Source organism: Raphanus sativus, chromosome 8 (genome assembly GCF_000801105.2).
Source record: "Raphanus sativus cultivar WK10039 chromosome 8, ASM80110v3, whole genome shotgun sequence".
NCBI lineage: Eukaryota > Viridiplantae > Streptophyta > Magnoliopsida > Brassicales > Brassicaceae > Raphanus > Raphanus sativus.
Genome location: NC_079518.1, coordinates 9,911,519 through 9,939,057, shown reverse-complemented (window position 1 = coordinate 9,939,057; position 27,539 = coordinate 9,911,519). Strand labels below are relative to the sequence as shown.

Sequence of the window (27,539 nt, the reverse complement as noted above, 5' to 3'; positions counted from 1 at the left end):
TATAACTAATATCAAAAAGTATTTCCCAATATCTTATGAAGTAATATGATAAAGAAATAAAATAAGTAATTCGTGTTTAATTGACGAGAAATACAACGTGAACCATAACATAAACTATACAACCTGGAGTGTAGCTAATTTCATCGTTCGGCACAACTTGGAGTCTTTGGAGACTGGAGAGTCTAGCTAATCACATGGTTCGGAACATTTCAGCATCCATTATAGTTATGGCAACGAACTGGATGGCCCACGCGCAATATCTAACGATAGAGACATCCACATAAGTTGCAAATTAAAAGGTACAGTACAGATACCACCAAACTAAGGTCTTTTTTCTTTTTCCCCTTTTTCTTGTGTGCACACCACCAAAGTCATATCAATTCTTTGTTTGATCAAAACCTTACGAAACTTAACATATTATTAGATGTTTTAATATATTAAGGATAAACGTAAAAAAAAAAGAAGTATAGAAATAGGAAATAGAGGTCTTTCATATAAGTAGAGGTCCTATGGAAAATTGTTCCATAAGATTTAAGAGAGTAAATCATAAGATATAAGAGTGTAGAGATCTAAGAGAAACATTGAGAGTTTTAGTTTTGAGTAGTTTCTAAAGCTAATAAAAAGTTGTTCTTATAAATTCTTTGTTTCTAGAGATCATGAAAATTTGAATTGGTATCAGAACCTCAGGTTGCAAACTCAGATCTAAGCTTAAGTAGCTAAGATCATGGTGCTTGTGAACAAGAGATCACGAACGCAAGATGGCGGACGTGACTAGGGCTCCACGCACGAAAGACTTTGGATCCGCATCCATACAATGTCCGATGTTATCATCGACAAACTACACAGTATGGTCGATGAAGATGAAGGATCTACTTCGTATTCATGAAGTATGGGACACGATCGAAACCGATTCAGATGATCAAAAGAAGAACGATGTTGCGATTGCTCTTTTGTTTCAACCCGTTCCCGAGACGTTGATTCTCTAGGTAAGAGAACAAACCGCATCGAAGGATATCTGGAACGTCATCAAGTCACGACACCTTGGAGCTGATCGTGTAAGGGAGGCAAAACTTCAGATGTTGGTGACGGATTTTGACAGGTTGAAGATGGATGATAACGATACGGTCGATGACTTCACTAGGAAGATATCGGGCCTATCATCCAAAGCAGCCTCGTTGGGAGAAAACATAGAAAAATCAAAGATGATTAAGAAGTTCTTGAAGGGTCTTCCAAGACACAAGTACATCCAGATCGTAGCATCGCTTGAGCAAGTCCTAAACCTCAACTCGACGGGTTTTGAGGACATTGTTGGAAGGTTTATGGCTTACGAGGAGTGTAGAGCGTGTAGGTGAAAAAAACTCAGAAAGAAGACCAAGGGTAACTTATGTTTTCGAATAATGACCAGTAGAGTCATAGGAGAAATGAGAGTTTCTGTGGTAGAGGAAGATGACGGAATGGTAGAGGTAGAGGTAGTGGTAGGTCACCAGTCAAAATCATGTGTCACACATCGAAGACAAAAACTCGAAGAAGGATCGTTCGAAAGTGATATGTTGGAGATGTGACAAGCCGGGTCATTATGCAACTGTCTGTCCCGAGAAGCCAGTAAAGAATCAAGAAATCAACCTAAATGAGACAGAAGAGGCCGACACACTCTATGCTCACGAAATGGTAATCTTGAATTAAGACAAAGTGATTCCCAAGAATCTTGATATCGACAAAGGCAATGCAAGTTTGGTATCTGGATAATGGAGCGAGTAATCACATGACGGGAAACAATTAGTTCTTTTCGACTTCGAATCAAAACACCAAAGAGAATGTGAAGTTTGGTGATGGATCGTATGTTGATATCGTTGGAAAGGGTGTGATTACCTTTATGTGCAAGACCGGAGATAAGAAGGCGCTCAAAGACATCTATTACATACCTGACCTTAAGTACAACATATTGAGTCTTGGGCAAGCAACAGAAAACGGATGTGAGGTTAACATGAAAGATGTCTACTTAACGCTCACGGATTCGTGTGCAAGGTTGCTTGTGGCTAAATTTCAGTACTAATTTTCAGACTGGATTTAGTTCGGTTTTTTTATTCAGATTTTGCCCAACCCTATTTTTTTTATTATAAGAAAATTTTAAATAAAAGTGATGATGGTTCATATTTATTTTGGGTATGCAACAATTTTCAAACCAAAATTGGTTAGATATCCGAACGGGTTCAAAATTTTGGTATTTAGAGAACTGGAACCGAATCCTATCTTAACCAAATATCTCAGGTGTCCAAGTATATTTGAACCATATTTGTATACTTAAATATATTAATTAAAAATTGTACATAGATAGTTTGGAACTTAACTACTTATAGACCAGTGATTTTAATTGGTTTATTTATTTTAATTGGTTTTCTTTTGACCAAATAATTTTTAAAACAATTAAACCAAAAAAATAAATTTTAAATATATGTTATTTTCAATTTAAAAATTAAATTTTATATTTAATAAGAACAATTATTTTCAATTTTAAATATATAAGAAATTAACTATATATAAGAGAAATAAATAATAAAAATCATATACTACAAATTAATGTTAATATGATTTTTTAGATGATTTGTAGTATATGATTCAACGTATATATAATATATACTAAAAATTAATTTCCAATACTACAAATTAATTTATATATACTAAAAATAATTTGTAGTATATGATTTTTATTATTTATCTCTCTATATACAGTTAATTTCTTATATATTTAAAATTGAAAATAATTTGTTATTATTAAACATAAACTTTTATTTTCTAAAAGTGAAAATAAATATATATATATATATATATATATATTTTAAATTGATTTTTTGTGTTTAATTGATTTAAAGTCATTTAGTTAAAAATAAACCAATTAAAATAAGTAAACCAATTAAAATCACATTTGTGGTTTATGGGTATTAGTTCCAAACTATCAATTCGGTGGAAAAATACGTCTACAAATTTTATTTCGTAGAGATCTATCATGAAGTCATAATTTTGGTGAGATTTAATGTTATATGATAATTATCGTGGGAAAATAGATCGTCGACTCTTTATTTATGGCGAAAACATACACTATCACCACATGATATATCAACTAATTTTGCTGAAAGAAATATTACTGGTGCTGTTCGTTTGCTCACCTGGGTGATCCATCTGGGTGAAGATAAAAGTTGATGTTCGTTTTGTACATTTAAAATGCTACATCTAGATGGATCACCCAACTACATTTATGAAAAAACACCTCAAATTCTCATCCAAATGAAAGTGAGCTTCACTCTTTATAGTGCATTTCACTGAAAGTGAGTCTTCACAAAAAGTTTGATAATTTTTTGGTCAAAACAAAAAAAAATCTGCCAAAACCGAAAAACATAATTTTCCGTCAAAACCAGAAACACACAATTTCTCGCAAAAACCCGGAAAAATACAATTTCCTGCTAAAACGAAAAACGTAATTTTCCGCCAAAACCAGAAAAACGCAATATCCCGCCAAATCGGAAAAGTGCAATTTCTCATCAAAAACAAAAAACCGCAATTTTTCTGTCAAAACCGGGAAAACGCATATCCCGCCAAAACCGGAAATACACAATTTCTCGCCAAAACCGGAAAATACACACTTTCACGCCAAAACTAAGAAAACATAATTTCCCGACAAAACCGGAAAACATAATTTCTCGTCCAAAGCCGAGAAAATGTAATACCCCGCCAAAACCGGAAAACGTACTTTCTCGTCAAACCGGGAAAATGCCATTTCCCCGAAAACCGAAAACACAATTTCTCGTCAAAATCGGAAAAATTCAATTTTCCGCAAAACCCAGGAAAACACAATATCTCGCCAAAACCGGGAAAACGCAATTCTCGTCAAAACCAAAAACGCAATTTTCCGTCAAAACTCGAAAAACACACAATTTCTCGTTAATCGGGAACGCAATTTCTCGCCAAAACTGAGAAAACACAATATCCCGCTAAAACCAGAAAATGCAATATCCCGCTAAAACCGGAATTTCCCGCCAAGAATGGAAAACACACAAATTTTTCACCAAAATCGGAAAACGCAATATCCCGCCAAAACCGGAAAATGTACTTTCTCGTCAAAACAGAGAATTGCAATTTTCCGCCCAAAACTGGAAAAATGCAGTTTCTCCCCAAAACCGGAAAATGCAATTTACGCAAAAATCGAAAACACAATTTCCCACCAAAACCAGGAATACACAATTTCCCGTGAAAACCGAGTGAGCATTTTTTCCGCCAAAACTGAAAAATGCAATTTCCCGCCAAAACCAAAAGCGTTATCTCCCGCCAAAACGGTAAAACATACATTTTCTGCCAAAACGGTAAAAACGTAATTTCCGTCAAACCCACATTTTTCTGCCAAAACCGTTAAAAACACATTTCCCCGCAGAAAATCGCACTTTTCGTTGAAACCATAAAACGCACTCTTCGCGCAAATCGCAAAAACACATTTTCCGCCAAAAACACACCCTTTTGTCAAAACCACAAAAATCTTAAAGTCATAATTTTCCTTCAAAATTTAAAAACAAGTCTATTTTAATTATTTTAATAACAAGTTATTTCGATGTAAATGAAGTTGAAAAAAAAAGCAAATAACATAGTTTCATTCAGAATTTCAGATGATTCATTTAGGTGGATAAATGAAATGCAGAGACGAATGAACATTTGGATAAGGCATCCAGCATCTTCCAGATGTACAAACGAACAAGGTACATGTATAATAATTTTTTAAAAAGTAAAATAAATAAATAAATGTTTTTATAGAAAATGACAGCGTTTATAATTTTTTATTATTATTTAGTAAAACTGACAAAATTTAATTAAATAGTGAAATTTTAATTATATATGGACCGATCATCCTTATTAAAATCTTTCTCAAACTGTTTAATTAATCCAACCGGCGGGAGTTGACTCATCAGTCGGAGATTAAGGGTTTCAAAGGCGACTCAGTAGTCGTCTCTCCGATCCCTTTACCTCGTCTCAGCTCAATTCGCAATCTCGCTCACATTGGTGGGGGGAGATGAATCAGGGCCAACAATCTGGCGAGGCGAAGCATGAGATGATGCTGCTGCTCTTACAGAGTTCCTTGCGTCTCTGATGGATTACACTCCTACTGTAAAAGTTTCAACCCTTTCGACTCTCCATTCATTAAAACTTACTGGGTATTGATTTGTTAATTTTTTTCTTTCAGATACCTGATGATTTGGTGGAGCACTACTTGGCCAAGAGTGGGTTTCAGTGCCCTGACGTACGATTGTAAATATCCCGCCAAAACCGGAAACACACAATTTCTCTCCAAAACCGGAAAATACACACTTTCACGCCAAAACTGAGAAAACATAATTTTCCGTCAAAACCAGAAAACGTAATTTCTCGTCAAAACTGAGAAAATGCAATATCCCGCCAAAACCAAAAAAATGTACTTTCTCGTCAAAACCGGGAAAATGTCATTTCCCCGAAAACAGAAAAACACAATTTCTCGTCAAAATCGGAAAAATTCAATTTTCCGCAAAAACAAGGAAACACAATATCTCGCCAAAACCCGAAAACGCAATTTCTCGACAAAACAAGAAAAACACAATTTCCGTCAAAACTCGAAAACACAATTCTCGTCAAAATCGGGAAACATAATTTCTTGCCAAGACTGAGAAAACACACAATATCCCGCTAAAACCAGAAAATGCAATATCCCGCTAAAACCGGAAAACACACAATTTCCCGTCAAAATCGAAAAACACAATTTTCCGTCAAAACCGAAAACCGAAATTTCCCGCCAAAATTGAAAAAACAACATTTTCACCAAAATCGGAAAAAACGCAATATCCCGCGAAAACCGAAAAAGTGTACTTTCTCGTCAAAACAGAGAAATGCAATTTCCCGCCAAAACCGGAAAACACACAATTTCTCCCCAAACCCGGAAAAATGCAGTTTTTCGCAAAAATCGAAAAATACAATTTCCCACCAAAACCAGAAAAACATATTTTTTCGCCAAAACCGAAAAAGCACATTTTTACGCCAAAACTGAGAAAATACAGTTTCCCATCAAAACGGAAAAAGCGTTATTTCCCGCCAAAACAGTAAAACTCTCACATTTTCTGCCAAAAAGGTAAAAACGTAATTTTCCATCAAACCCACATTTTTCTGCCAAAACCGTTAAAACACACATCTTTCAGCGAAAAATCGCACTTTCGTTGAAACTATAAAACGCACTCTTCGCCAAATCGCAAAAACACCTTTTCCGCCAAAACCACGCTCTTTTGTCAAAACCACAAAAATCTTGCATAGTTGCATTCAGATGATTTATTTAGGTGGATAAATAAAATGCAGAAAGGTCCATGTATAATAATTTTTTTAAAAGTAAAATAAATAAAAAATATTTTTTTAGAAAATGACAGCGTTTATAATTTTATTATTATTTAGTAAAACTTACAAAATTTAAATTAAATAATGAAATTTTAATTATATATGACCACTAGCCCTTATTAAAAATATTTCTCAAACTGTTTAATCCAACCGGCGGCGAGTGGAGTCAGTCGGAGATTTAAGGATTTCAAAGGCGACTCAGTAGTCGTCTCTCCGATCCCTTTACCTCGTCTAATCTCAACTCGCTGCTTTATCACGTCACAGCTTCGTTTAGGTTTCGCAATCTCGCTCACATTGGTGGGGGGAGATGAATCAGGGCCAACAATCTGGCGAGGCGAAGCATGAAGATGATGATGCTGCTCTTACAGAGTTCCTTGCGTCACTGATGGATTACACTCCCACTGTAAAGTTCAAACCTTTTCGACTCTCCAGTGTTTGAACCTTGGTGGGTATTTGATTTTGTTAATTTTTTTTTGTTTCAGATTCCTGATGATTTAGTGGAGCACTACTTGGCTAAGAGTGGGTTTCAGTGCCCTGACGTACGATTGTAGGTATTTCCACCCAGTTTCATTTGATGCTTGTAACGTAAAAGATGAGATTAGTTGATGTTGTTATGGTGTTGGGGTTTAGAATGGGTTTACAAGTAGTTTGATTTCAGATGTTCTAATTTTGTCATTTCTAGTTGAGGCTTACTTGGGGAAAAAGATGTGCACTTTGAATATATGTGAACATCAGATTGTATATGCACGTGAGAGCAGATTAGTTGATATTATGGTGTTGGGTTTAGAATGGCTTACCAGCAGTTTGATCAGATGTTCTAGGTTTGCCATTTCTAGACTTCTGCGATATACTACTTCTCCATTTTTTGGATTTATGTTTTCCTGTGGAAATGGTATGATTAAGAGTTTCTTGTTTGATTACCAGTGGAAAAGATTGACACTTTGATTATATGTGAAGATTAGATTGTATGCACGGAAGTATGAGGGAGTTCATGTTTTGTTTCTTTTGACTTGAGTGCTTAGCATTGGGGTCTTGAGTTTTTTTTTTTTGGTTTTATCCGTTTTCATAATCTTTTTCTGTATGTGTTATTTGCCAGTTTGTGTTGATATTTTTGTCCACTGGTATGTCAGGATAAGGCTAGTTGCTGTAGCTACACAAAAGTTTGTTGCAGATGTTGCCAGCGACGCCCTTCAGTAAATTTTTCATTCCCTTCTCCATCAACTTTTATACCTGAATAAATGAGATGAAAATTGTATAAGCTCGATTTTCTCATAGAAGTCAAATTGTAAATTTTAAAAACAGGCACTGCAAGGCTAGACCAGCACCTGTTGTGAAAGACAAAAAACAGCAAAAGGTAACCTTCCGCTCACTTTCGTTTTTTGGATTGTGCGGGCAATAAATAGTATTGGTATTTTATCTTTTGGATCCCGTCATGAGTATTAATCTTCTTGAAACAGGATAAACGTTTAATATTGACAATGGAAGACCTTTCCAAAGCTTTGCGTGAGGTAAATGCTTTCTTCTTCTCTTAACTCCATGCTTGTAGTGGTGTTTTTGACCCACATAAGAAATTTAGATGCCTCTTGATTCTAGAAAAGCTGCAAGTGAGGAGTCTGACCGTATCTCTCTAGATACAAATGGCATAGAACTAATTCAGTATAACAGGATGAACATAAAAAAGTCTAGAAGCATGCCTAAGTAGTTCTTATATTGTGGATTGCAGTAGTGTAAGTAGATAAAAAAATGTTTTTCCACCTCATCTTAGCTACCATGTTGAAAGCTAATCAAATGAATTAACTCGGTTTGGCAGTATGGTGTGAACTTTAAGCATCCAGAATATTTTGCTGATAGCCCTTCCACCGGAATTGATCCTGCTACGAGGGAGGAGTAGGAACCAGCATGAAGTCTTGACCATATTTTACTAGTAAGAAATGATCGTGTGTGAGAGATGAGAGATCCCTTGTTTTATGTTAGTTTTCAGTGAAACTCCTAGTTACATGTATATTCTTTTTTTTTGTTGTTTGTTTCTTGACTTGTGTCTCTCTCTTGATAATAAGATTTCTGAGTTCTTGGTATTCTAATACGCTGTGTAACAATCCCTCTCTCTTCCTAGTCAAATGTGTAACATTTACTTGGAAATTTCAATAGATAACTTTGGAATTATCACCAGAAGTTCTCTCTGTTTTATTGGTGAACTGAATTTTACTGAAGACTTTTTTGTTTTTAACTTTCCAATAGAAAACAACAAAGTTCTACTGCTTTTTGCTTTTTACTATTCATTCACGTTGCCTCGATATCCATTGACGAAGACAAGAAAGTCTGAATACACTACTAACCTTTTCTATAAAGTGATGGGAAACACCTCTGACCCAAACTTAATTTTTTTTTTTTTTAAAGTTCAAAGAATCCTCTCCAGTTTTCTTCTCTTAAAATTGTATGAGATGGTGAATCAACCACTTGAGTCTCCGAGCAATCCACATTTCTTCCAGCCACTCCTTCCTGGTTTTGACACTCACCTCGTACGTACAACTCTCTCTGTTTTCTCCTCTGTCTATGTCCCTCTTTTAGATTCAGTTCTGGTTCACTTTGCCTTTTGTGGTTTGCAGACAATACCTGTTGCCTTCTTCTCAAAATACATAGAAAGAAAAAACAAGCAGAGAACAGCGAAACTAAGATCAGACGCTTCAGACAGAACATGGGAAGTTAAAATAGAAGGTATGAGACTCACGGGAGGCTGGAAAGACTTCACTACTGCACATGACCTTCGAATTGGCGACGTTATTATTTTCAAACACGAAGGAGACATGGTGTTCAACGTCACTCCTTTAGGTCCTAGCTGTTGTGAAATTCAGTATACACAATCTCTCATCATCAAGGAAGAAGCTGACAGCACTGATGATGATGACGAAGATGACTCTGAGAATCACCAGAAGATTAGTAAGCCTGAATACAACAAGTTCACCATAAGAGCATAGCAATTCTTGAAACGTTTTTTTTTTTTGACATAAAAGACTAAACTGTTTTCTAATGTTTCAGGAAATGGTCTAAAACCCAAAACAGAGCCAATGTCTTCCTTCTCATTCGACTACTGTTTTGTATCAGAAGTCACTACTTCAAATCTAAAACTAGACACACTTGTGAGTACACTTACACTCTGTTTCTTCTATTTCACACATATAAACCATGTTCATGATGTATATACTTTGGGGGGATTTGCAGAATCTTCCTGTGGGAGCTACGAGTTCAAATGCTTTAAACAAAAGATGCCACGAAATGATACTAGTGAACAAAGAGGGACAATCATGGACCGTGAGGTTGAGATTTAGAGAGTCAGGAGGAATGTATTACATCAGACAAGGCTGGAGAAGGTTCTGTCTTGATAACGGACGAAAAGTAGGAGAGTTATTTGTGTTCAATCTGGTCGGAGATGGGAAAACTACTCCAATGCTCTGTGTTTGTCCTGAAGAAGAGTGTTCTGAACTAATGAGCAAGCATTTGAGCAGAGAGAGAGGAAGTAGAAAGACAAAGAAGCGTTCTAGATGGGTAGCTTCATCATCCTCAAGAAGAAACCGATTCCTCACTATCACTCTCACACGCTACAACTTCAAAACTTCCAAACTTGTAAGCAAGATCTTGTAACATTACTTTTTATTTGTATTTTTTTTTTCTTTCTGTTTCTGATTGATCTGTCAAACGTTCTACAGATTCTTCCTATAGCCTTCACGAATACTAATGGGCTTAGCAAGTACAAGGAGATAATCTTGATGGACATGCATGGTGTGAAGCGGTTAACGAAGCTGGTGCAGGAGGGACCACGCAATGGAAGAAGAGGACTAGGAAGAGGATGGAAGCTTTTCTGTGAAGCTAATGATGTATTCGGGCTTGGTGTCTCTTTTGTGTTGGAGTTGATATGGGAAGACACAGTTCCTGTTCTCAAGTTTTGTTCCAAGGTCAAGGTTGAAACAGCTGATGTCTGAAGAACATAAGCGTATTTTAATTTAATGTCTTAAGTTTCATTAACTCTCTGATTAAGAGTTTGTGTAACTCTCTGGTTTTAAAACAATGTTTAGAGTGTTATTACATTACATCGTAACTTGTTCTGCCTCGAGGTTCGAGACAACAGTCTTTGAAAAAGTTTAAAACGTTTTCAGACAAAAACAGAGCTTATATTACACTTTCATGTGGTCTTTGACAATGGCGGATGCAGTTCTCCAGTCTCCAACAAACCCACATTTCTTCAAGCCTCTTCTTCCCGGCTTTCACTCGCACATGGTTCTCTCTACTCTTGTCTCTCTGTGTCCTCTTCAATGAGTATTTGCTTATTGTAAGAGATGGTTTCGTTTGTTTTTTTTTTCTTTTCTTTTGCATGTTGCAGAACATTCCTGTAGCCTTCTTCTCAAAGCATCTCCAAGGAAGAAACGGAGACAAGACTGCAAAACTGAGATCAGATGCTTCAGATAGGACTTGGGAAGTGGTAATCGACGGCCGGAGACTCACCGGAGGATGGAAAGAATTCGTCACAACTCATGATCTTCGTGCTGGAGATGTTCTTGTTTTCAGACACGAGGGAGATCTTGTGTTTCATGTCACTGCATTGGGACCTAGTTGCTGTGAGGCTGAATACACAACCCTTGATGACTGTGATGAACATAAAGACACCGTTGGTGAATGTTCTGTCTTTGTCTTTTTCTGTTTGAATTGTACTGAATATTGTGGAGAAAGAAGCAAATTTGATTTATCATTTGGATTGTTGTAGCTTCAAGAATCAAACCAATGAAGAAGAGAGCAAAGAATAACCCAATGAAAGAAGATTATTCTTCATCAGACCATTCTTGTTTTGTAGCCAATGTCACAGTCTCAAGCCTGCATGAAGATAAACTGGTTAGAATCTCACACTATTAGTTTCAATTTTTTTAATTTTTTTAGTTTAAAATTTAATTAACTGAGAGATTAGTTTGTTTGCTAACTTATGATGAGAGTTGCAGTATGTTCCAGTTAGTTTTGTGAGGTCAAACGGTTTGAGCAATACCTACTGTAATATCGATCTTCTTAACGAAATGGGAAGGTCATGGAAGTTAAATTTGGTTCACAACAAAAAAGGGTCTTATCTTAGACATGGCTGGAGAACATTCTGCAGTGCCAATGGGATTAATGAAGGTCGCTATACATTCAAACTGGTCCTAAAATCAGAAACGCCTGCTATACGTTTGTACCATTCAGAACATAGACATGAGAACGATACACATTCATATCTAGTGGGATCTATCACGCCTTCAAGCCTACGTAACGATGCGCTGGTGAGTACAGATATTAACAAAAAGAGTCATTGGAACTATAAAGTTGGTAGTTGAGTGATGTTTTACTAATATGATGTTTGCAGTATCTTTCAAGGCGGTTTGTGAACTCAAATGGTCTGATGAAGGGAAGATGTTGTGAGATGATTCTAAAGAATGCTAACGGTGGAACATGGTGTTTAGTTTTGAGACGCAACGAAACAAACGAGACAACTGTTATCTCAGGAGGATGGAGAAGTTTCTGCCAGACAAACGGTTTAAAAGTTAGAGATCCCTTCAGGTTTAAACTAGTTGGAACCAGAGAACAGCCTGTTCTTCAGTTGTGTCCTGCTGAATCAACCGCAAGAGAAGGGATGTAGAGTATTCAGAAGGTAATTATGTACATACACTTTCTAAGAGGGAGGCTCACCTTCACCTTGTCAGAACCGATTTGTGACATTAACTGTTACACAGTACTCTATTAAAAGCAATAAACTGGTAACTACTCATCAATAGTTTCTTTTCAGATGTGTTATGATCAATCATTTTTCCCTCAACCAAATCTTTTGCGCAGAGGCTTCCACTGCGTTTCACGCGGGTGAATGGCATCAACAAAGCAGGGAAGATAACTCTGATGGGTCAAGACGGAGTAAACTGGATGGTGCGTCTTACGAATGAAAACAAATGTGGAAGAATGAGACTAGGAAGAGGCTGGAAAGGATTTTGTGAAGCTCATGGTGTGAAGCTAGGAGAGTCCTTTGTGTTGGAACTCATGCGGAAGAAAGATGCATGTCCTGTGCTTAAGTTCGGTAAGAGAGTACATTGTGTATGAGATTGTTGTTTCAAACATGGAAGATTGGTTCACTTTTGTATGTCTGCTTTGATTCCCCTTTTTGTACCACTTGTTAAACCTAATCGGAAAAGATAATGAGGCTGGTGATTGAAAGTTAAGGCAAGTTCCAAGCCTCAAATGTGCCACATTTACTTGTGGTTTCTGTATATTATACATTCTTTTTAAAATTAACCTTTGATGTCAAAAAACTAATAGTATATATATTCATTTTAGAAAAAATCAGACATTTATACTATTACTCAAATTTGTAGTGGTTAAAATAACCAAACTGAAACAGAACAAGATTTATAGCACTCTAACTAGGCTTAGCTAAAAAGAATCTGCAGAGAGTTTTCCCCACGAGATACATTTGAAAGATTAAAATCTTGGAAGCAGTCATTTTAGCCTTACAAAGTTTTTATATCCTTTTTATGTGGTGATAGAAGTTTATATAGTATATAGCATGTTAATTTTGTCATTCGTTTTCTAGTTTCTTTCTAATTTATTTACATACTACAAAGATCATACATGCAAGACGTTGAAAGTATACTCCACACATTATCTTAGCATAGAGTACCAAGTACTAAGAACGCCTTAACGCAATTCACAAGTCTTACATTGATCAGAACTATTACATAATGTTGACACAAACGCTGAATACACTCTTAAATGAAAAACACAACAATCTTGAATTAAAAAAAAAACAATGCAGCCAATCTTTATTTAAACAAGTCAACAACCATGGAAGACCTGTATTTAGTTTATAATTTCCCCAGATAGAACTTAGCTTTGTAAGCTTTGAATCTATTTGTAGAATTCGATAACAGAACACATATAAGCAAGGCATATGATTTTACAACCAAGAAAACCTGATGCAGAGGCTAAAGCTTCAAACTGTGAAAAAGACCTCTCTTTACCACCAGAACATTGGGTTAACATTGTGTTATCCATGCTGAAAACAATGTTGGAGAAAAGGTCATCCTGTTTTGGTTCTATTGGTGTAACAATGTCTACTATTATTACTTTTCCCTTTTCCGGAAGACTCTTCCAACAGTTCTTTAGAATCTTCACACAATCTTCATCTGCCCAGTCATGTAGTATCCACTGAAATCAATGTTTTAAGTAACCATCAAATTGTATGTATGTTAAAGATGTAAGTTTTCCATTCAAATGCAAAATATATACTTACTTCCATAAAGATAGCATCTCCTTTTGGAACTTCTATAAACATGTCTCCTGATACATGCTCCACACCTACAACCAATTATTTGGTAAAATTAAACAAAATTAAAACAAGCACTGAAAAAATGTAACTTATCAGATTTATCAAGTAGTTTAGTACCTGGATAAAGAGGAGCTTGAGCTAAAACCATCTCTAAGTCGAAATTGATACCCTTAATTTGAGGATACTTGGAAGTAACAAGATTTAGTATGGTGCCAAGTCCACCTCCAACATCCACCAAAGTGTTAATATCTTCAAATCCTCTGTAGATTTCTAAAACCTTCTTCATTATCATGGTAGCAGATCCTGACATTGCATGGTTAAACATACAAGCGAATTGTTCATTCAAACCGATGTATTCAAAGAGCCTCATGCCGTGAGCAGAACTGAATGTATCTTTTCCTTCTTGTATCAGATCTTTCAAATGTGTCCTGCATTGAAAAAACAACTCTTCAACTCTTTATTGAAAGTGCGAATAGTGGCACTTTATCGCAAGATTGGTGTAGTTAGAAGGTTATTAACTGATTTAATATGATTGAGGATCACCTACTTACCTGGCATGCATATTTTCAAATTAAAAATACATACCAAGTTTCGAAATAGACTTGGCTATGGTGCACCATGAATATGGACATGAGTGAACCCGACTGATCATGACCATGTTTTAAGAAAAGCGTGCAAACCGGTTCGGCTGCATATACCAGTTGGGTCTTTCCCGTTAGATTGTTTTCTCCGGTTTCAACTATACGACACTTCAAGACCGAGTGGCTGACGAGTAACCGTAGCATCCGGTCTAGCAACATTGGCGCGTCTGGGTTATTGGGCTTGGTTGGTAGACCAAAAGCTATTTCTCTTGACGAGAGCCACGCATCTTTGCCGTTGGCAGCAATGGTGTCAAGGACGCCTAGTTCTAAAGCAGCTTTGAAAACCATGGGGAAAGCCAATGTGCTTGTGATCTTCAATGCTTGCATGCTTATCATTTCTTCTTCAGCTTGTTCTTCTTGTTTGGTTAGACCAGGATTGAAGCAACTGGTTAAAGGATCTTGAAGATGGTTTGTCATTGTTGTTATTTGGTTAGTAAATGAACAAGATAGATAAGGTAGAGATGAGAGGGAAGAGAGGGTGAGTTCAGCAATTGCACTCAGTGCCATTTTATAAGGATCTCAAACCAAGTGGACGGACATTTGGTTTGGTGACCGGTGACCTAATATTTCTGCCTAATATATATTTTTTTTTTGGTAAAAGTTTCTGCCTAATATTTTAGTGCGGATTGATGAAACCATATCTACATTTATTTTAAAATTTTATAACTATAATTTATTATAAAAAAATATATAAAAATATGTCTAAAAGTTGCTTGCGTCAGTTGAATCAAGTAAATACAACGTAACAATCAGAAAAATATATATCCGGATTGTCACAGTTTCATGGTTCGGCACAGCCTGGAGAGTGTAGCTAATCTCATGGTTCGGAACAAATCAACATCCATTACAAATGTAGTGAGGAGCCGGATGACCCACGCGCAATATAATATCTAACGATGGAGTGGAGACATTTTCAAGATGCAAATGAAAAGTGAGAGAGAACATACCACAAAGGTTTCACTGCATGCCTGCATAATTACTAAAACCAACGATTACTTGTTTCCGTTTGATTTTTGTTCGTTTACATTTTATGATTGTGGTTTTCTTTTATCGTAAACGAAACTACCACCTTACGAATATAATACGGTTAGAACAATACCTGTTGTCCTCAACCTTATCGTTTGTGCAGAGGCTTCCACTACGTTTCACGCGGGACAATGGCATCAACAAAGCAGGGAAGATAACTCTGATGTGTCAAGACGGGGTAAACTGGATGGTGAGCCTTACGAACGAAAACAAAGGTGGAAGAATGAGACTAGGAAGAGGCTGGAAAGGATTTTGTGAAGCTCATGGTGTGAAGCTAGGAGAGTCCTTTGTGTTGGAACTCATTTGGGAGAAAGATGCAAGTCCTGTGCTTAGGTTCTGTAACAAAGTAAATAGTACTGTGTGAGACTGTTGTTTAAAACATGGAAGATTGTTCACTTTTGTACACTCTTTTATGTCTGCTTTATCTGGAATTAATCTGCTTTGGTTTCCCATTTTTGTACTACTTGTAAACCTAATCGGAAAAGACAATGAGGCTGGTAACTGAAAGCCAAGTCAAGTTCCAAGCCTCTAATGTGTCATAAGTACTTGTGGTTTCTGAATTATCTTTTTCTTAGAAAACAGATATTTTATTACTCAGATTTAAGAAGATTACGATAATTAAACCAAAATAGAATAACCTATAAAAGTTAACTAGAATTTTGATATGTATGTTCGCGCGGGTGTATTTTTTATGTCAATATTAGGGTTAATCAAAAAATCCAAAGAACCAAACCGAATTCGATCCGAAAAATAATACCAAACTCAAATTAAAATTGATTAAATATCGGAATTGTTCAAAATTTTAATATATAGATAACCGAATCCGATCCTAACCAAAGTATTTCGGGTACCTAAATGTATTCGAAATAGATTTAAATACCTATATATATTAATTATTTTTAGATTTAAAGTATATAAAAATCCAGAATATATATGATACTTTTAAGTTGATTTAAATACTTGAAATTATATACAAATATCTAAACGTAAATATCTTAGTAAAAGTATATTCAAAACATCAAAAATATTTAACATAATTATTGATTATCTATCCAAATATTTAAATCAAACCAATTTATATGTTAAGTTTAAGTATTCTGACATATGTTATTCAAATTTATATATAATATATTATTTTGTTTAATATAGATTTTGAGAAAATTAACATATATAATAAATTTTAAAATTTTAAAAATAATTTAAATGTGTTATCTGAATTCGTAAAGATCTGAATTAAACCTAAAACGAAATATCCAAATGGGACAATAATCTTTGATCTAGTAAACCTGAAATCTAAGCAAATCTGAATCGAAACCAAATGAATACCTAAACGCTCACATTTAGTCACTATTATATATTATATATGTAATTAATCATAGATCATATAAATAATTATATAATTAATAGTATTTCATATATACCACTATATATATTATATTTTAAAAATTAAATGTGAAATACAAAAACCATAATTTAAGTTGGTATATGAAATTGGGCTATTTGTATTTTTCTTATATATACTGAAAACATTTTTTTAATAATAGTTGTTGGAAATATTTTAGTAAGAAAATAGTTTTATAACGAGCACTTGAGCAAAGTTAATTAAACTAATTTAAAAAAAAATTTCAACATACAATTCTAATTTCATCCTTATTGCAAGAGCTTATTATTTCTGTAGGCTCTCAGAAGTCCGTCTTGAAAGGTTTGTAACTCTTGAGATCAGTAACAATCCCAACTATAGATCCTGCTGCCGCGGCTACAGACACAACAAGACAAGCCAAACTCAAGACTTGAAGACAAACCCATCTTGTGCTCCATCTAGGCACATTCTTCTGTACAATATACATTTCCACCGGGAAATAAACCGTTAGAGGCCAAAAACCAATGGCCCCCAAGAGACCAAGCACGTCGTTAAAGAAAGGCATTATCATTGAGATCAACGTTGTTGTAACCACAAAAACCGTCCTCCACACAAGCCTAAAGAGATTCAAATTGAAAGGTTTGGACCCAGGAAAGATATGGATCTTTGTCTCCTTTGTGATGAACTTGCTCTCTGGATACCTCTTTGAAGCTTCTTTCTCGACGAAAGCAAAGAGTGGTTGGCAATAGACTTGGTAAGCTCCAACTAAATGAATCACTATGGCGAGATTGGCTATGTCAAGCAACCAATACGGGTTCCTGAACCCTCCAGCAGCGAGGAGATTTCCTGGCGCGGAATCTCCGAATGCTGCATACCCTACGCAGCCGCAGAGCATGTAGAAGAGCGTCGTCACTGCCACACTTATTAGAGTCGCTTTCCTCATCGTCTTTTCTTCTGCAGGCGGGGCTTTTAACGTGTCCTGGCATTTATCGAAACATTTTATTAAACCGGAAACCTAAGATTTGGTACATACACAAACACAATCGCATTGTAGAAATACCTGAATCTCGATGAGAATCATGGAGTAAGAGTAGGCAAACGCAATGTTCCCAAGAGACTGAAAAGTTCTCCAGACTTTCTCGGTGGGTGTCACTGTCCCAATGGTGACTCCAGTGAGAGTGCCTTTGATTTCTTTGTTATCTACCATTCTTGAGATGCCAAGGCCAAGACCAATGGTGGAGTAACCAAAAGACATGAGTGCAGCCACAATGGATAGCCACCATAACTGATCAAAATCCGGAATCTGAGAGAATATGATTTGTATTGCACCGAACGCAATCATGTAAGGGTTTCCATTCACATGACATGGATCTTTATCCCCATTACTTTGCTGGCAACTTGTCCGTTGGATTGCTCTGTTTTTTTTTGTTTCAATCATAATTAGCTATATATAGTTAGCACAAAACAACAATGAAGAAGTATGAAAGTTCGGAAAGAGTTAGAAGCTTGGACAAGTAGCTGTATCAGATTCTTTAATACTGTATAGTGCTTTTATTGACTTTCAAAAATGCATTATTGAGCCGGACTTATATGACTTGTGTTAACTATATTGAACAGTAAAGTGAGACATGCATCTACTTTCCGTAGAAAATTTTGCGCAATAAAAAAAACAAAAGAGTTGAAAGCTAAGTTTGAACTTACATCTATCTTATTAAAACAGAAACATTCTGTTGGACCTAACATTTATTTTGTAAGTTTTTAAATTAAATACACGTTTATACTTTATAGTTAAACATACATTAAGTCATTAATGTTCCTTTCTTTATACTACTATCTATGTTTCCAAACAATATACTTATTTCTTTATACTACTATAATGTTTCCAAACAATATATTTTTTATATTACTATCAATGTTTCCAAATAATACAATAATTAATCTTAGTTATTTTATATCTATCATTTTCTATTTAAAATTTTGTAGAAACGTCATAATTTCATAAATTGCAAAATAGTGAACTTTAAAATTTTGATTATAAGATTACAAATTATGAAACTATTACAATTTAAATCCAATTAGATTACATATCGGTCATCCATCAGTTCAATCGGTTAGTCTCGGATTTTAGTGATTTTTTAATATGAATATTTTAAAAACATAAATTGAATTGTCAGATCTCCGGATTAACCGGTATAATCACAATCGGGTTGAATTTAAAAATACTGATTTAAATGCAAAAATATTTTAAATACACACTCTTTAAAAATAACCAAAATATTTGTTAAATTATTAGTAAAATTTTTCATCGTAAAATATTCTGCGCTTCAAAAAGCGCGGGTCAAAATCTAGTCATGCTTATAGCTGATGCAATAGTGTAACCAATTGCAGTACCAAAGAGATTAACATACTGCACAACTCCACATAATTTCACCTTAATACCACCTGAAAGATTTCCAAAAAAAAAGAAAATAATATCTTTACTCAGTATCATATTGTATACCACTTTTTCATGATTTTTTTAATAAAAATATTGCGTTAAAAATATAACTAAAAGAAACGAAAGTCAATAACCTACAAAAACAAAAAGCTTTTAACGTTTTGAAAACTTTATTTAGCTTTGAGCATTTGACTATTCCGCATTCATGAGATACAGTACTCATATATTACTAGTAGAAGTCTGTGATTCTAACAAAGAAAACGGGAGATGTTAATGTTACCGAGGTTAGAGTGGATAGCATCCATGTAAGTGTAGTTTCTCTTGCCGGAGACTCTGTCGCCAGAACGGTAACAAGCACAGAGGAGAATAGAAGTGTAATAAGTGACGAGGGAGAAGAGTATCATAACTACTGGACCACCCACCCAACCAATCTGAGCAACAGCCCATGCCAGAGACAACACTCCTGATCCAATAACTGCTGTTATTATATGTGCACTTGCTGTCCACACCGTCCCTGAACCCAATCAAAGCACACCGAAAAATAATTTAACCCGAAAGTGAAGACATAAAACAGAAAAAAGAAGAAGTCAAACTTGGCATTTGAATGAAAGGCTCTACAGAGGACCCAGAATGATTTTCGTAAACGGTGGAACTCGCATGGATATCTTCGTTTTCCACAATTTTCTGATGAAAAAGTAAGAAACGACTAGATTTTGACCCGCTTTTAGAAGGGCGGGTATATTTTTTGTTTTACATTTTTTTATAACTTTAATTTTTATATTTATGCTTTTATTTACGTTTTTTTCATTATATAATATCAATATACTAAAACAGGAATATGACCTATTGATATATGTGTGGTCAAATTATTTTACGATAATTATTAAAACCTCTTATTAATTATTTAAAAGAAATATTATACAAAGAAAAATATAAATATGATTAAAAACATAAATATAAAAATTAAATTTCTAAAATATGTAAAACAAAAAAATATACCAGCTCTTTTAAAGACGAATCTGAATCTAGTCAATACTATTAAAATAGAAACATAAAATATTGATATATGTATGGTAAAACTATTTTAATACAATGATTAAAACCTCCTATTAATTATTTAAAAGAAATGTTATAAAATGAAAAACACAAATATGACTCATTTTGTGTTTGGGTGATTAATGGAATTGATGCAGTTACACATTTTATTCCTCCGCAGGAACATCAATATATTGATGCAGTTACATGATTCATGGTCCCGTTTAAAAAATTAAGAAATATATTGATGCAGTTAATGGACTCAATTTTGGCAGTTATCTTAATATAAAATATGTGTATTAAAGGTGAATTTTGTGGCAGTTATAAAATTAAAAAATTGGACACAACTAATATCAATTGGACATGATGAAGAATTAATAGAATAGATAGTTCCACTATCTGAAAAGTTAAAATTTTTAACTGAAAGTATTTTCTTTGTTTCTTTTATGGTTATTCATTCATACGTATTTGTTCATAAATTCTTTTATTTTTGGGTAAACTTTATAAAAAAACTCATAAATTCCACTGTGAAATTTTCGGTGACTAGGTGACTAGCAGCACAGAGTTGATTAGAAGTCGCGAGATAAAATTTACAAAAACTAATTTTCATGTTAACTATGGCTTGATGAATTTTATCTACAAACGATTCTAATCAATTGCGACGAAGTTATACCACTGATCGAAAGTGGCTTTAAAATCTATCAACGGCTAATTTTTCGTTTTGCAGTCCAACTGTGAATTCATTATGCTTTAACTTATTTTAAAAATATATATATATGAAGTCAAAAAGTTGTAAAATAGTTTTAAAAATCAACTTTTTAGTATAATCTTTGTTTTTTAAAAATTTAAAATTGTAAGAAAACAAAAAACCTACAACCTTAAAGCATAAAGACTGGAGATCAATAGTAGCGTAATAAAGACTGAAGATCAATAGTGGCGTAGTTTAGCAAAAATAAAGACTTGAATTGGAATGGAAAACAAAAAAAAAAGTATAAATTAATTAGAAAAAATACCGTTTCGCTTGACTCGGCCATCTTCGTCGAATAAGTCGGATCTGTTTCGAGGAAGAACATCCATGGAGACACCTAATTCCTGAGTATTCTTTGAATTCTCGACCATCTTCTTCTTTTTGACAAACAAAATAGAACTCAATTTTTTTTCCGACAGAAGACTGTTAAGGTTTTAGACCGTTTCCTCCGTTAAATCTCGAAATTGAACGAAAAGGAATCAACAAATAAAATCATCGGTCAACAGACATGGATGTGTTCCGGTTTGCTCTGGGCCGAAGATTATGTGATTGGAAGAGAATGAGGCGTAGGAATCGAAAAGAAAAACTGATGAGCTTGTAAATGCATGATATAATAGAAGTAGAACTCACCAAAGCTTGTGTTTGTTTATTTATAAAGCCTCTGAGAACTTCCAACACCACTATATATTTCACTCAAAATAGAACTTAAATTTAGAAATGTCTGTGGAAGTCCCTTTGTTCGAGTAGTTTGACTAAATGTTCAATTGATTTTATATCTGGAAGTATGAGATTCAAACCCCGGAAAATACTAAATTATACAGATTATAAAAAAACAGGTTATAGGAAACTATCGAACATGGATTTCATAGGACTCCTCAGAACAGTGCAGTCAAACGTATATTTTCATATGATGGTAGAATTGTCGGCTGTATAATAGTCTTTCTAATATTTTCATCGTTATAATAGCATAATTAATCGATAATAATCGATTTAGACGTTAAAAAAAATAAGAAATGTTTTAAATTTTATTCTATTTATTATTTTATAATATAATAAAATATTTTTTATTCTCAAAAAAAAAGAGGAAACTTCGTGCACTTTTTCTCCTATTTCTTTTTTTTGTGTTCTAGATATGAGTTGGCATTTTACCCGATATCCGAATCCGACCAGAAAAACCCGAATCGAAATCGGAATGGGTACTGATTTAAAAGAGATTGGATATCCGAACCTGAACGGGAAATATCTGAATTCCGAAGATAACCAAACATATATATATTTATCCTTATATTTCTACTTTATATCTCTCATTTATTTAAAATATTTATATTGATGTTATACACTTCAAAATCATATAATATGTATATAATTATGGAGTGATCTGACATTTCCAAAGTTTGTATTTCATGTATTAATAAAAGTTATATCCAAAGTTCAAACACAATAACCAAATTAATGTTTATTTTAAAATGTTATCTCCAAATTATTAATCATTTAATCTATTAAAAATAAAAAAAAAATAATTAAGTGAAATCAATATTTCTAGATACAATAAACTTTAAAAATGAAAATTTAATATTTTTCCAAATCTAAATATATGAATCCGATCCAAAATAACTGAAACCAAACTAAAAATACCCAAACCGAAACCAAAATACATAATTACTCAAACGGATTCTATATCCCTATACCAAAATAACCGAATATCCGAAATATTCTATCCGGATATCTAAACGTTCACTCTTCGTTTTAAATCTATAATAAATTTAATTTAAAACCAATATTGACCAAGAGACACGTAAGATTCTAAAAGCGTGCATGAGCACTTTTTGACTTACGTTTCTAGTTTGAATGGTTCGGACATTCTAGAGTTGAATTTTTGTCTGTTTTCTGCCGAATATGCTCTTTTTAGTGGTGTGTTGGGGTTGCACAAAAAAAAAGTGGTATGTTGGCAAGTTGAAATCCAACTACAATGAAGAGAAAGAAAACTAAAATATAATGCATTGACAAACCTGTAAAAAATTATAAAAGATTATACTTTATATTGTGTAGTCCGAATTTCACTAATTTTTTGTAGCTTTTTTCTAATTGTGTAGCCTACATAAAAAATTAAGCAAGTTGCAAATGATAAATAGTTGTTTACAGTGACGTATGGACAACTAGTTTTCTCATTTGTAAGAGTATCTCCAATGTAAAATTCTATTTTTCCTCTAAAATGAAGTAAAAGTGAATATGAAGTAAAATTGCTCCAGTCCTACTCCATTTTTCACTTCATAATAGAGTCATGAACAAACAAAAAATAGATTACTCAATTTACGGAGTAAACTTCAAAATGAAGTGAGATATGTAATTGGGTTGGAGCATTTGTTATTCCATATTCACTTTTACTCCATTTTAAAGTAAAAAATAGAATTGGGTTGGAGATGCCCTAAACGATCTCAATACTACCTTGTAAGAGCGAACTTGATTTGAATATCGAGCTCGTCTTATTCCCATTTACTTTACTTCTTATATAAATGAATGTTCGACCTACTTTGTCGCCTAATCATTTCTTAAATACAATTCCGAACTCATTTTCAACAATAAGTATTATAACTAGATTTTTGATCTGCACTTTAAAAGCGCAGAATATTTTTTTATGAAAACTTTATATTATCGTATTTTTCTTTATTTAAATTAGGATTAAACATAAAATCTGTTATCTAGAGTCCGAATCAAATCCAAACAAAAACGTACATCGTAAAAAAGGTATGAAGTACCAGAAAAGGTTTTGTAGGATGGTTAAAAACATATCCAAACCTGAAATGTTATTAGTAAAACCCGAACGAGTAAACCAAAAAATAAATAAAAATATCAAAAAAATCTGATAAACTGATATGTACTTACTAATTTACTAAAATGAGACCTAGGATGTGGTACAAATCAGAATCAAATTTCAAAATGTTTAAGCCGTATCTCAATGGGTATTTGAACATCCAAGCTTAAGCTTAACTTGAAGTGTGCTTTATGTTTTATTCATGTAATTTCATAAAAATAATCACAAATATGTATATTGTTACAGTTCCTATATTGGAGGATATTGCTTAGTTAATTACGTTGAAAAGAAAAAAAATGAAGAAGAGAGCAAAGAAGAATCCAAGGAAAGAAGTTTCTTCTTCATCAGACCATCTTGTTTCATAGCAAATGTCACAGTCTCAAGCTTGCATGAAGATAAACTGGTTAGTGTCTCTAGAGCTGTAAAGTGGGCTAGTCCATGTCCATATACCCATTTCCATATGTCCATTTAATGTTGGTGGACATAGACTGACCATGTCCATTAAGGACCATATCCATTTAAGTCCATGTCCATTAAGGACCATATTTTCATGGACTACCACTGTCCATAATAGACCATATATGAAAAAACATAAATTCATAATTCACAAATTCAGACTCCATTACATGTAATAATAAGTGCATATACTGCATACATAGGTTTATTCGTTCATATAAAAAGCATAAATTCCATAAATCCAAAAGCATAAGTTCAAACTCCATAAATGTAATAAGTGCATACATAGGTTCATATAAAAAGCATAAGTGTAGCTCTGCATTATCTTCTCTTCCATCTTATTCCAAGGCCAGTTTATCACCTAAGCAAACACATTAAACACAAGTAATTCATCACAAATCCAAAAGCAACAAAACAAGTGAACCCCAATAACCCATAAACCCTTCACATCAGAGCAACATAAAGCAAATTTATCTCTAGTCCATATCAGTCTATGAACTTACTCAACAGAAGGCAAAGAACTTACACATGAACTCAGTCAAGTTTCTCCTTGACTTCTTCTCCAAGTTCCTCCACTTCATCACCTAAGAAAATTAAATTATCAATTTCAAGCACAACTGTACAAAGATAACAAAATTCAAAGATAAAGCTGAAAGAACTTACAGTCTAAAGATTCAAATCCCCTTAGCCAATTCCTAGCACAAATCAGTGCTCGAACATTCGACGGGAGAAGGCTGCTTCTGTACTTGTTCAATACACGGCTTCCAATGCTGAAGGATGATTCTGAAGCAACCGTGGTAATGGGTATACTTAAAACGTCACAGGCCATTGATGCTAGCTCCTTCAATCGATTAGCATTGTCTCTCCAATAGGAGAGAACATTCCAGGTCTCAAACGCCATTATGTTATCTACAACCGGTTCGTCTAGATACTTATCCAAGGCCGACTTCCCATTACCACCATCATTCTGTGTAATGAAAGCATAGTACCCCTGCAAAAAACAATAAATATCAGCCACAGAGACAGTAAATATCAGAGAATAAAAACAGTAAAGATCAGAGAATAAAGAGCTTACTCCATATCCTCCTAAGGTGGTCTTTGCTGCAGTCTTTGATCCTGAAGTGGCAATGATTTTCTTTTTATTCTTCTTGTAAACATCAAATAGCTTATTCAGCTTCTTCCTGATATGATCTATCTTTACCTTGCTAGTGGATGCATCTAGAGTTGTGAAGCAATACTCTACAAATCCAAGCTTCAACCGTGGATCAAGAACAGCGGCTATTGCTAAAATATCACAGTACTCATCCCAGTACTTGTTGAACTTAGGCTTCATTGAAGCAACCATCTCACTGATGACTTCATCACTGTTGAACTGATTTTCTTTGAGCCAGATCTCGATGGACCATACTTGCATAAAATATAGATTAGCAGTTGGATACGAGGAACCAGAGATCAAAGCCGTCATCTCAGCAAATGGTGCAAGGAAATCGCGGATCAACACTGCCCTATCCCACTCTAATTCAGTTGGACAAAATGGATATGCTGTCTCAACTTCAGCTAAATGGCGGAAGGCTTCCCTATAGCTGATTGCTCTATCTAGCATAAGATGAGTGGAATTCCACCTTGTAGACACATCCATAACCAATCCCGCCAACACACCATTTTCATTGGCTTCAATACCCACTGTCTCCACACAGCTCTGAAACAGTTTTCTTCGTGATTCAGTCACGGTCACAAATTTAACACTTTCTCTAATTTTCTCCAATGCTCCAGCAATGACGCTCAATCCATCTTGAACAATGAGGTTCAAGATATGAGCCACACATCTTATGTGAAAGAACTCACCATTGCATACAAGATCTCTTCGAAGCTGCCTCTTGAGAAGAAGCTGCATATTATCATTTGCTGAAGCGTTATCGACAGTGACTGTAAAGACCTTCTTCTCCAGCCCCCACTCTCTCAACAACTCCATTATCTTCATCGAAATAGCTCCACCGGTATGAGGAGGAGGGAATGCACAGAAATCGAGAATCCTGGACTTCAGATTCCATTCTTCATCTATGAAATGAACCGTCAGACACATATACCCTTCAATGGTAAGCGCTCTCCACAAGTCTGTTGTTAAGCAAAACCTTCCTGGGATTTTATCTAACTGCTTCCTCAATTTCAGCTTCTCCTTCTCATATACCTTCAAACAATCTTTAGCAGCAGTAATCCTACACCAGAATTCTATTCTAGGATTCACATATTGAAGTGCTTCCCTAACTCTTCTGTACTCAACAAAAGCGTATGGCAGGTTATGCTCAATCAAGGCTACTGCAATCATCTCTCTAAACACAATCTGATCTATCTGTCTACCAGATCCAGGTGTACTAGGGACAGGATTCAAAGTACAGACTTTAATATGACGCAACAGACCATTGGTTCCACTCCTACGGAGGTTTAGGTTGTAGGTGTGTTTGCAGAATTTGCACACAACATCATTCGTACCATCTGGATACTTCTCTCCTACTATACTAAAATGCTTCCAAGCTTTAGACGTTCTGCGTTTACCTCTTTTGACAGGGGCTGAAGCTGTGCTCATGAGAGTTTCATCCACTGCAACTGCTTCATCTTCATCTCCATCAGAGTTTTGATCCATCAGTTCATCACCACTCATGTAGTCTGTGTCATTTAGATCCATAGCAGCCTCGTTGTCCATCCTGAAACAAGAAAAAAAAGAAAATGATAAATATAAGTATATGTCAGATACTAGTATATAACAGAATCATTTAGCTAAAGTAGAAAGCTTTGACTTTTCTTGATTTTAAAATTGCAACAAGAAGATTTCACGAGTATAAGCCACAACAAAAGATATCACATTCTACAGTAAATAATCAGACATGTATATAGTAATATATACCTTAGCTTCCAAGCTCTAGAGTAAGACGCTCCAAAGAAGAACCAAGGATTGTCAACCTTCCCAGTTCTATTCAACTTAACATTCAAAGAGCCCTGCATCCATCCACACCAACAAACAAGCTCATTGAGTAAGTTTAAAGACAAACAGCTTCTAGATCATTACAAAAAAAACATCAACGAACACTTGCCTGATAATACTTGAGATTCTCAGTGGCTAAAGAGTTAAAAGGAGAGCTCTTTCCAACCCTGCCTGCTTCAAACTTCTTTGCCAACACCTAAAAAGAAGCAATATTTATAGAAACTATCTTCTTCTTAAAATCAAATCATTCCCTAGTTACTAAAGCTATCTCAAATCTCACCAAACTCATCACATATCAGAAACAAAATCAACAATAAC

General features: G+C 34.6%; 5 protein-coding genes and 2 long non-coding RNA genes across 10 annotated transcripts; 4 read left to right on the top strand and 3 right to left on the bottom strand.

Annotated features, from left to right (window-relative positions):
- The first annotated feature begins 6,520 nt into the window (after nucleotides 1-6,520).
- On the top strand, nucleotides 6,521-8,471 carry LOC108831920 (transcription initiation factor TFIID subunit 10-like). Its single transcript, XM_018605421.2, has 6 exons — nucleotides 6,521-6,799; nucleotides 6,879-6,943; nucleotides 7,527-7,589; nucleotides 7,699-7,750; nucleotides 7,854-7,904; nucleotides 8,207-8,471. Exons 1-6 carry the CDS (start codon nucleotides 6,704-6,706, stop codon nucleotides 8,285-8,287), a joined length of 408 nt encoding a protein of 135 aa, XP_018460923.2. The 5' UTR covers nucleotides 6,521-6,703; the 3' UTR covers nucleotides 8,288-8,471.
- Nucleotides 8,472-8,513: 42 nt separating this feature from the next.
- Nucleotides 8,514-10,481, top strand: LOC108822124 (B3 domain-containing protein REM10-like). Of its 2 annotated transcripts, XM_018595145.2 has the most exons (5): nucleotides 8,514-8,915; nucleotides 9,003-9,333; nucleotides 9,433-9,533; nucleotides 9,616-10,017; nucleotides 10,101-10,481. In XM_018595145.2, the coding sequence occupies exons 1-5, from the start codon at nucleotides 8,514-8,516 to the stop codon at nucleotides 10,371-10,373; spliced, it is 1,509 nt and encodes a 502-aa protein (XP_018450647.2). In that variant the 3' UTR covers nucleotides 10,374-10,481. The 2 variants fall into 2 exon arrangements, with proteins under 2 accessions (XP_018450647.2, XP_056848381.1); XM_056992401.1 differs by having other exon boundaries at nucleotides 8,514-9,333.
- Nucleotides 10,482-10,536: 55 nt separating this feature from the next.
- LOC108822130 (B3 domain-containing protein REM17-like) lies at nucleotides 10,537-12,714 on the top strand. Of its 3 annotated transcripts, XM_018595157.2 has the most exons (6): nucleotides 10,537-10,668; nucleotides 10,772-11,060; nucleotides 11,153-11,277; nucleotides 11,382-11,693; nucleotides 11,777-12,167; nucleotides 12,244-12,714. In XM_018595157.2, the coding sequence occupies exons 1-5, from the start codon at nucleotides 10,576-10,578 to the stop codon at nucleotides 12,047-12,049; spliced, it is 1,092 nt and encodes a 363-aa protein (XP_018450659.1). In that variant the 5' UTR covers nucleotides 10,537-10,575; the 3' UTR covers nucleotides 12,050-12,167; nucleotides 12,244-12,714. The 3 variants fall into 3 exon arrangements, with proteins under 3 accessions (XP_018450659.1, XP_018450657.1, XP_018450655.1); XM_018595155.2 differs by having other exon boundaries at nucleotides 10,598-11,060; nucleotides 11,777-12,061; XM_018595153.2 differs by having other exon boundaries at nucleotides 10,598-11,060.
- A 375-nt stretch (nucleotides 12,715-13,089) lies between these two features.
- LOC108822132 (indole glucosinolate O-methyltransferase 4-like) lies at nucleotides 13,090-14,876 on the bottom strand. Its single transcript, XM_018595158.2, has 4 exons — nucleotides 14,312-14,876; nucleotides 13,844-14,154; nucleotides 13,691-13,755; nucleotides 13,090-13,605 (listed from the first exon to the last, which is right to left on the bottom strand). Exons 1-4 carry the CDS (start codon nucleotides 14,872-14,874, stop codon nucleotides 13,306-13,308), a joined length of 1,239 nt encoding a protein of 412 aa, XP_018450660.2. The 5' UTR covers nucleotides 14,875-14,876; the 3' UTR covers nucleotides 13,090-13,305.
- A 208-nt stretch (nucleotides 14,877-15,084) lies between these two features.
- LOC130498794 (uncharacterized) lies at nucleotides 15,085-15,828 on the top strand. Its single transcript, XR_008937711.1, has 2 exons — nucleotides 15,085-15,321; nucleotides 15,497-15,828. It is a non-coding gene; the product is annotated as an uncharacterized LOC130498794 (long non-coding RNA).
- Nucleotides 15,829-16,936: 1,108 nt separating this feature from the next.
- Nucleotides 16,937-21,676, bottom strand: LOC108822125 (amino acid permease 5-like). The gene is made up of 5 exons (XM_018595146.2): nucleotides 21,239-21,676; nucleotides 19,471-19,704; nucleotides 19,102-19,195; nucleotides 17,814-18,168; nucleotides 16,937-17,732 (listed from the first exon to the last, which is right to left on the bottom strand). Exons 1-5 carry the CDS (start codon nucleotides 21,342-21,344, stop codon nucleotides 17,076-17,078), a joined length of 1,446 nt encoding a protein of 481 aa, XP_018450648.1. The 5' UTR covers nucleotides 21,345-21,676; the 3' UTR covers nucleotides 16,937-17,075.
- Nucleotides 21,677-24,203: 2,527 nt separating this feature from the next.
- Nucleotides 24,204-25,226, bottom strand: LOC130498432 (uncharacterized). Its single transcript, XR_008937326.1, has 3 exons — nucleotides 24,905-25,226; nucleotides 24,768-24,825; nucleotides 24,204-24,602 (listed from the first exon to the last, which is right to left on the bottom strand). It is a non-coding gene; the product is annotated as an uncharacterized LOC130498432 (long non-coding RNA).
- Nucleotides 25,227-27,539: the final 2,313 nt, after the last annotated feature.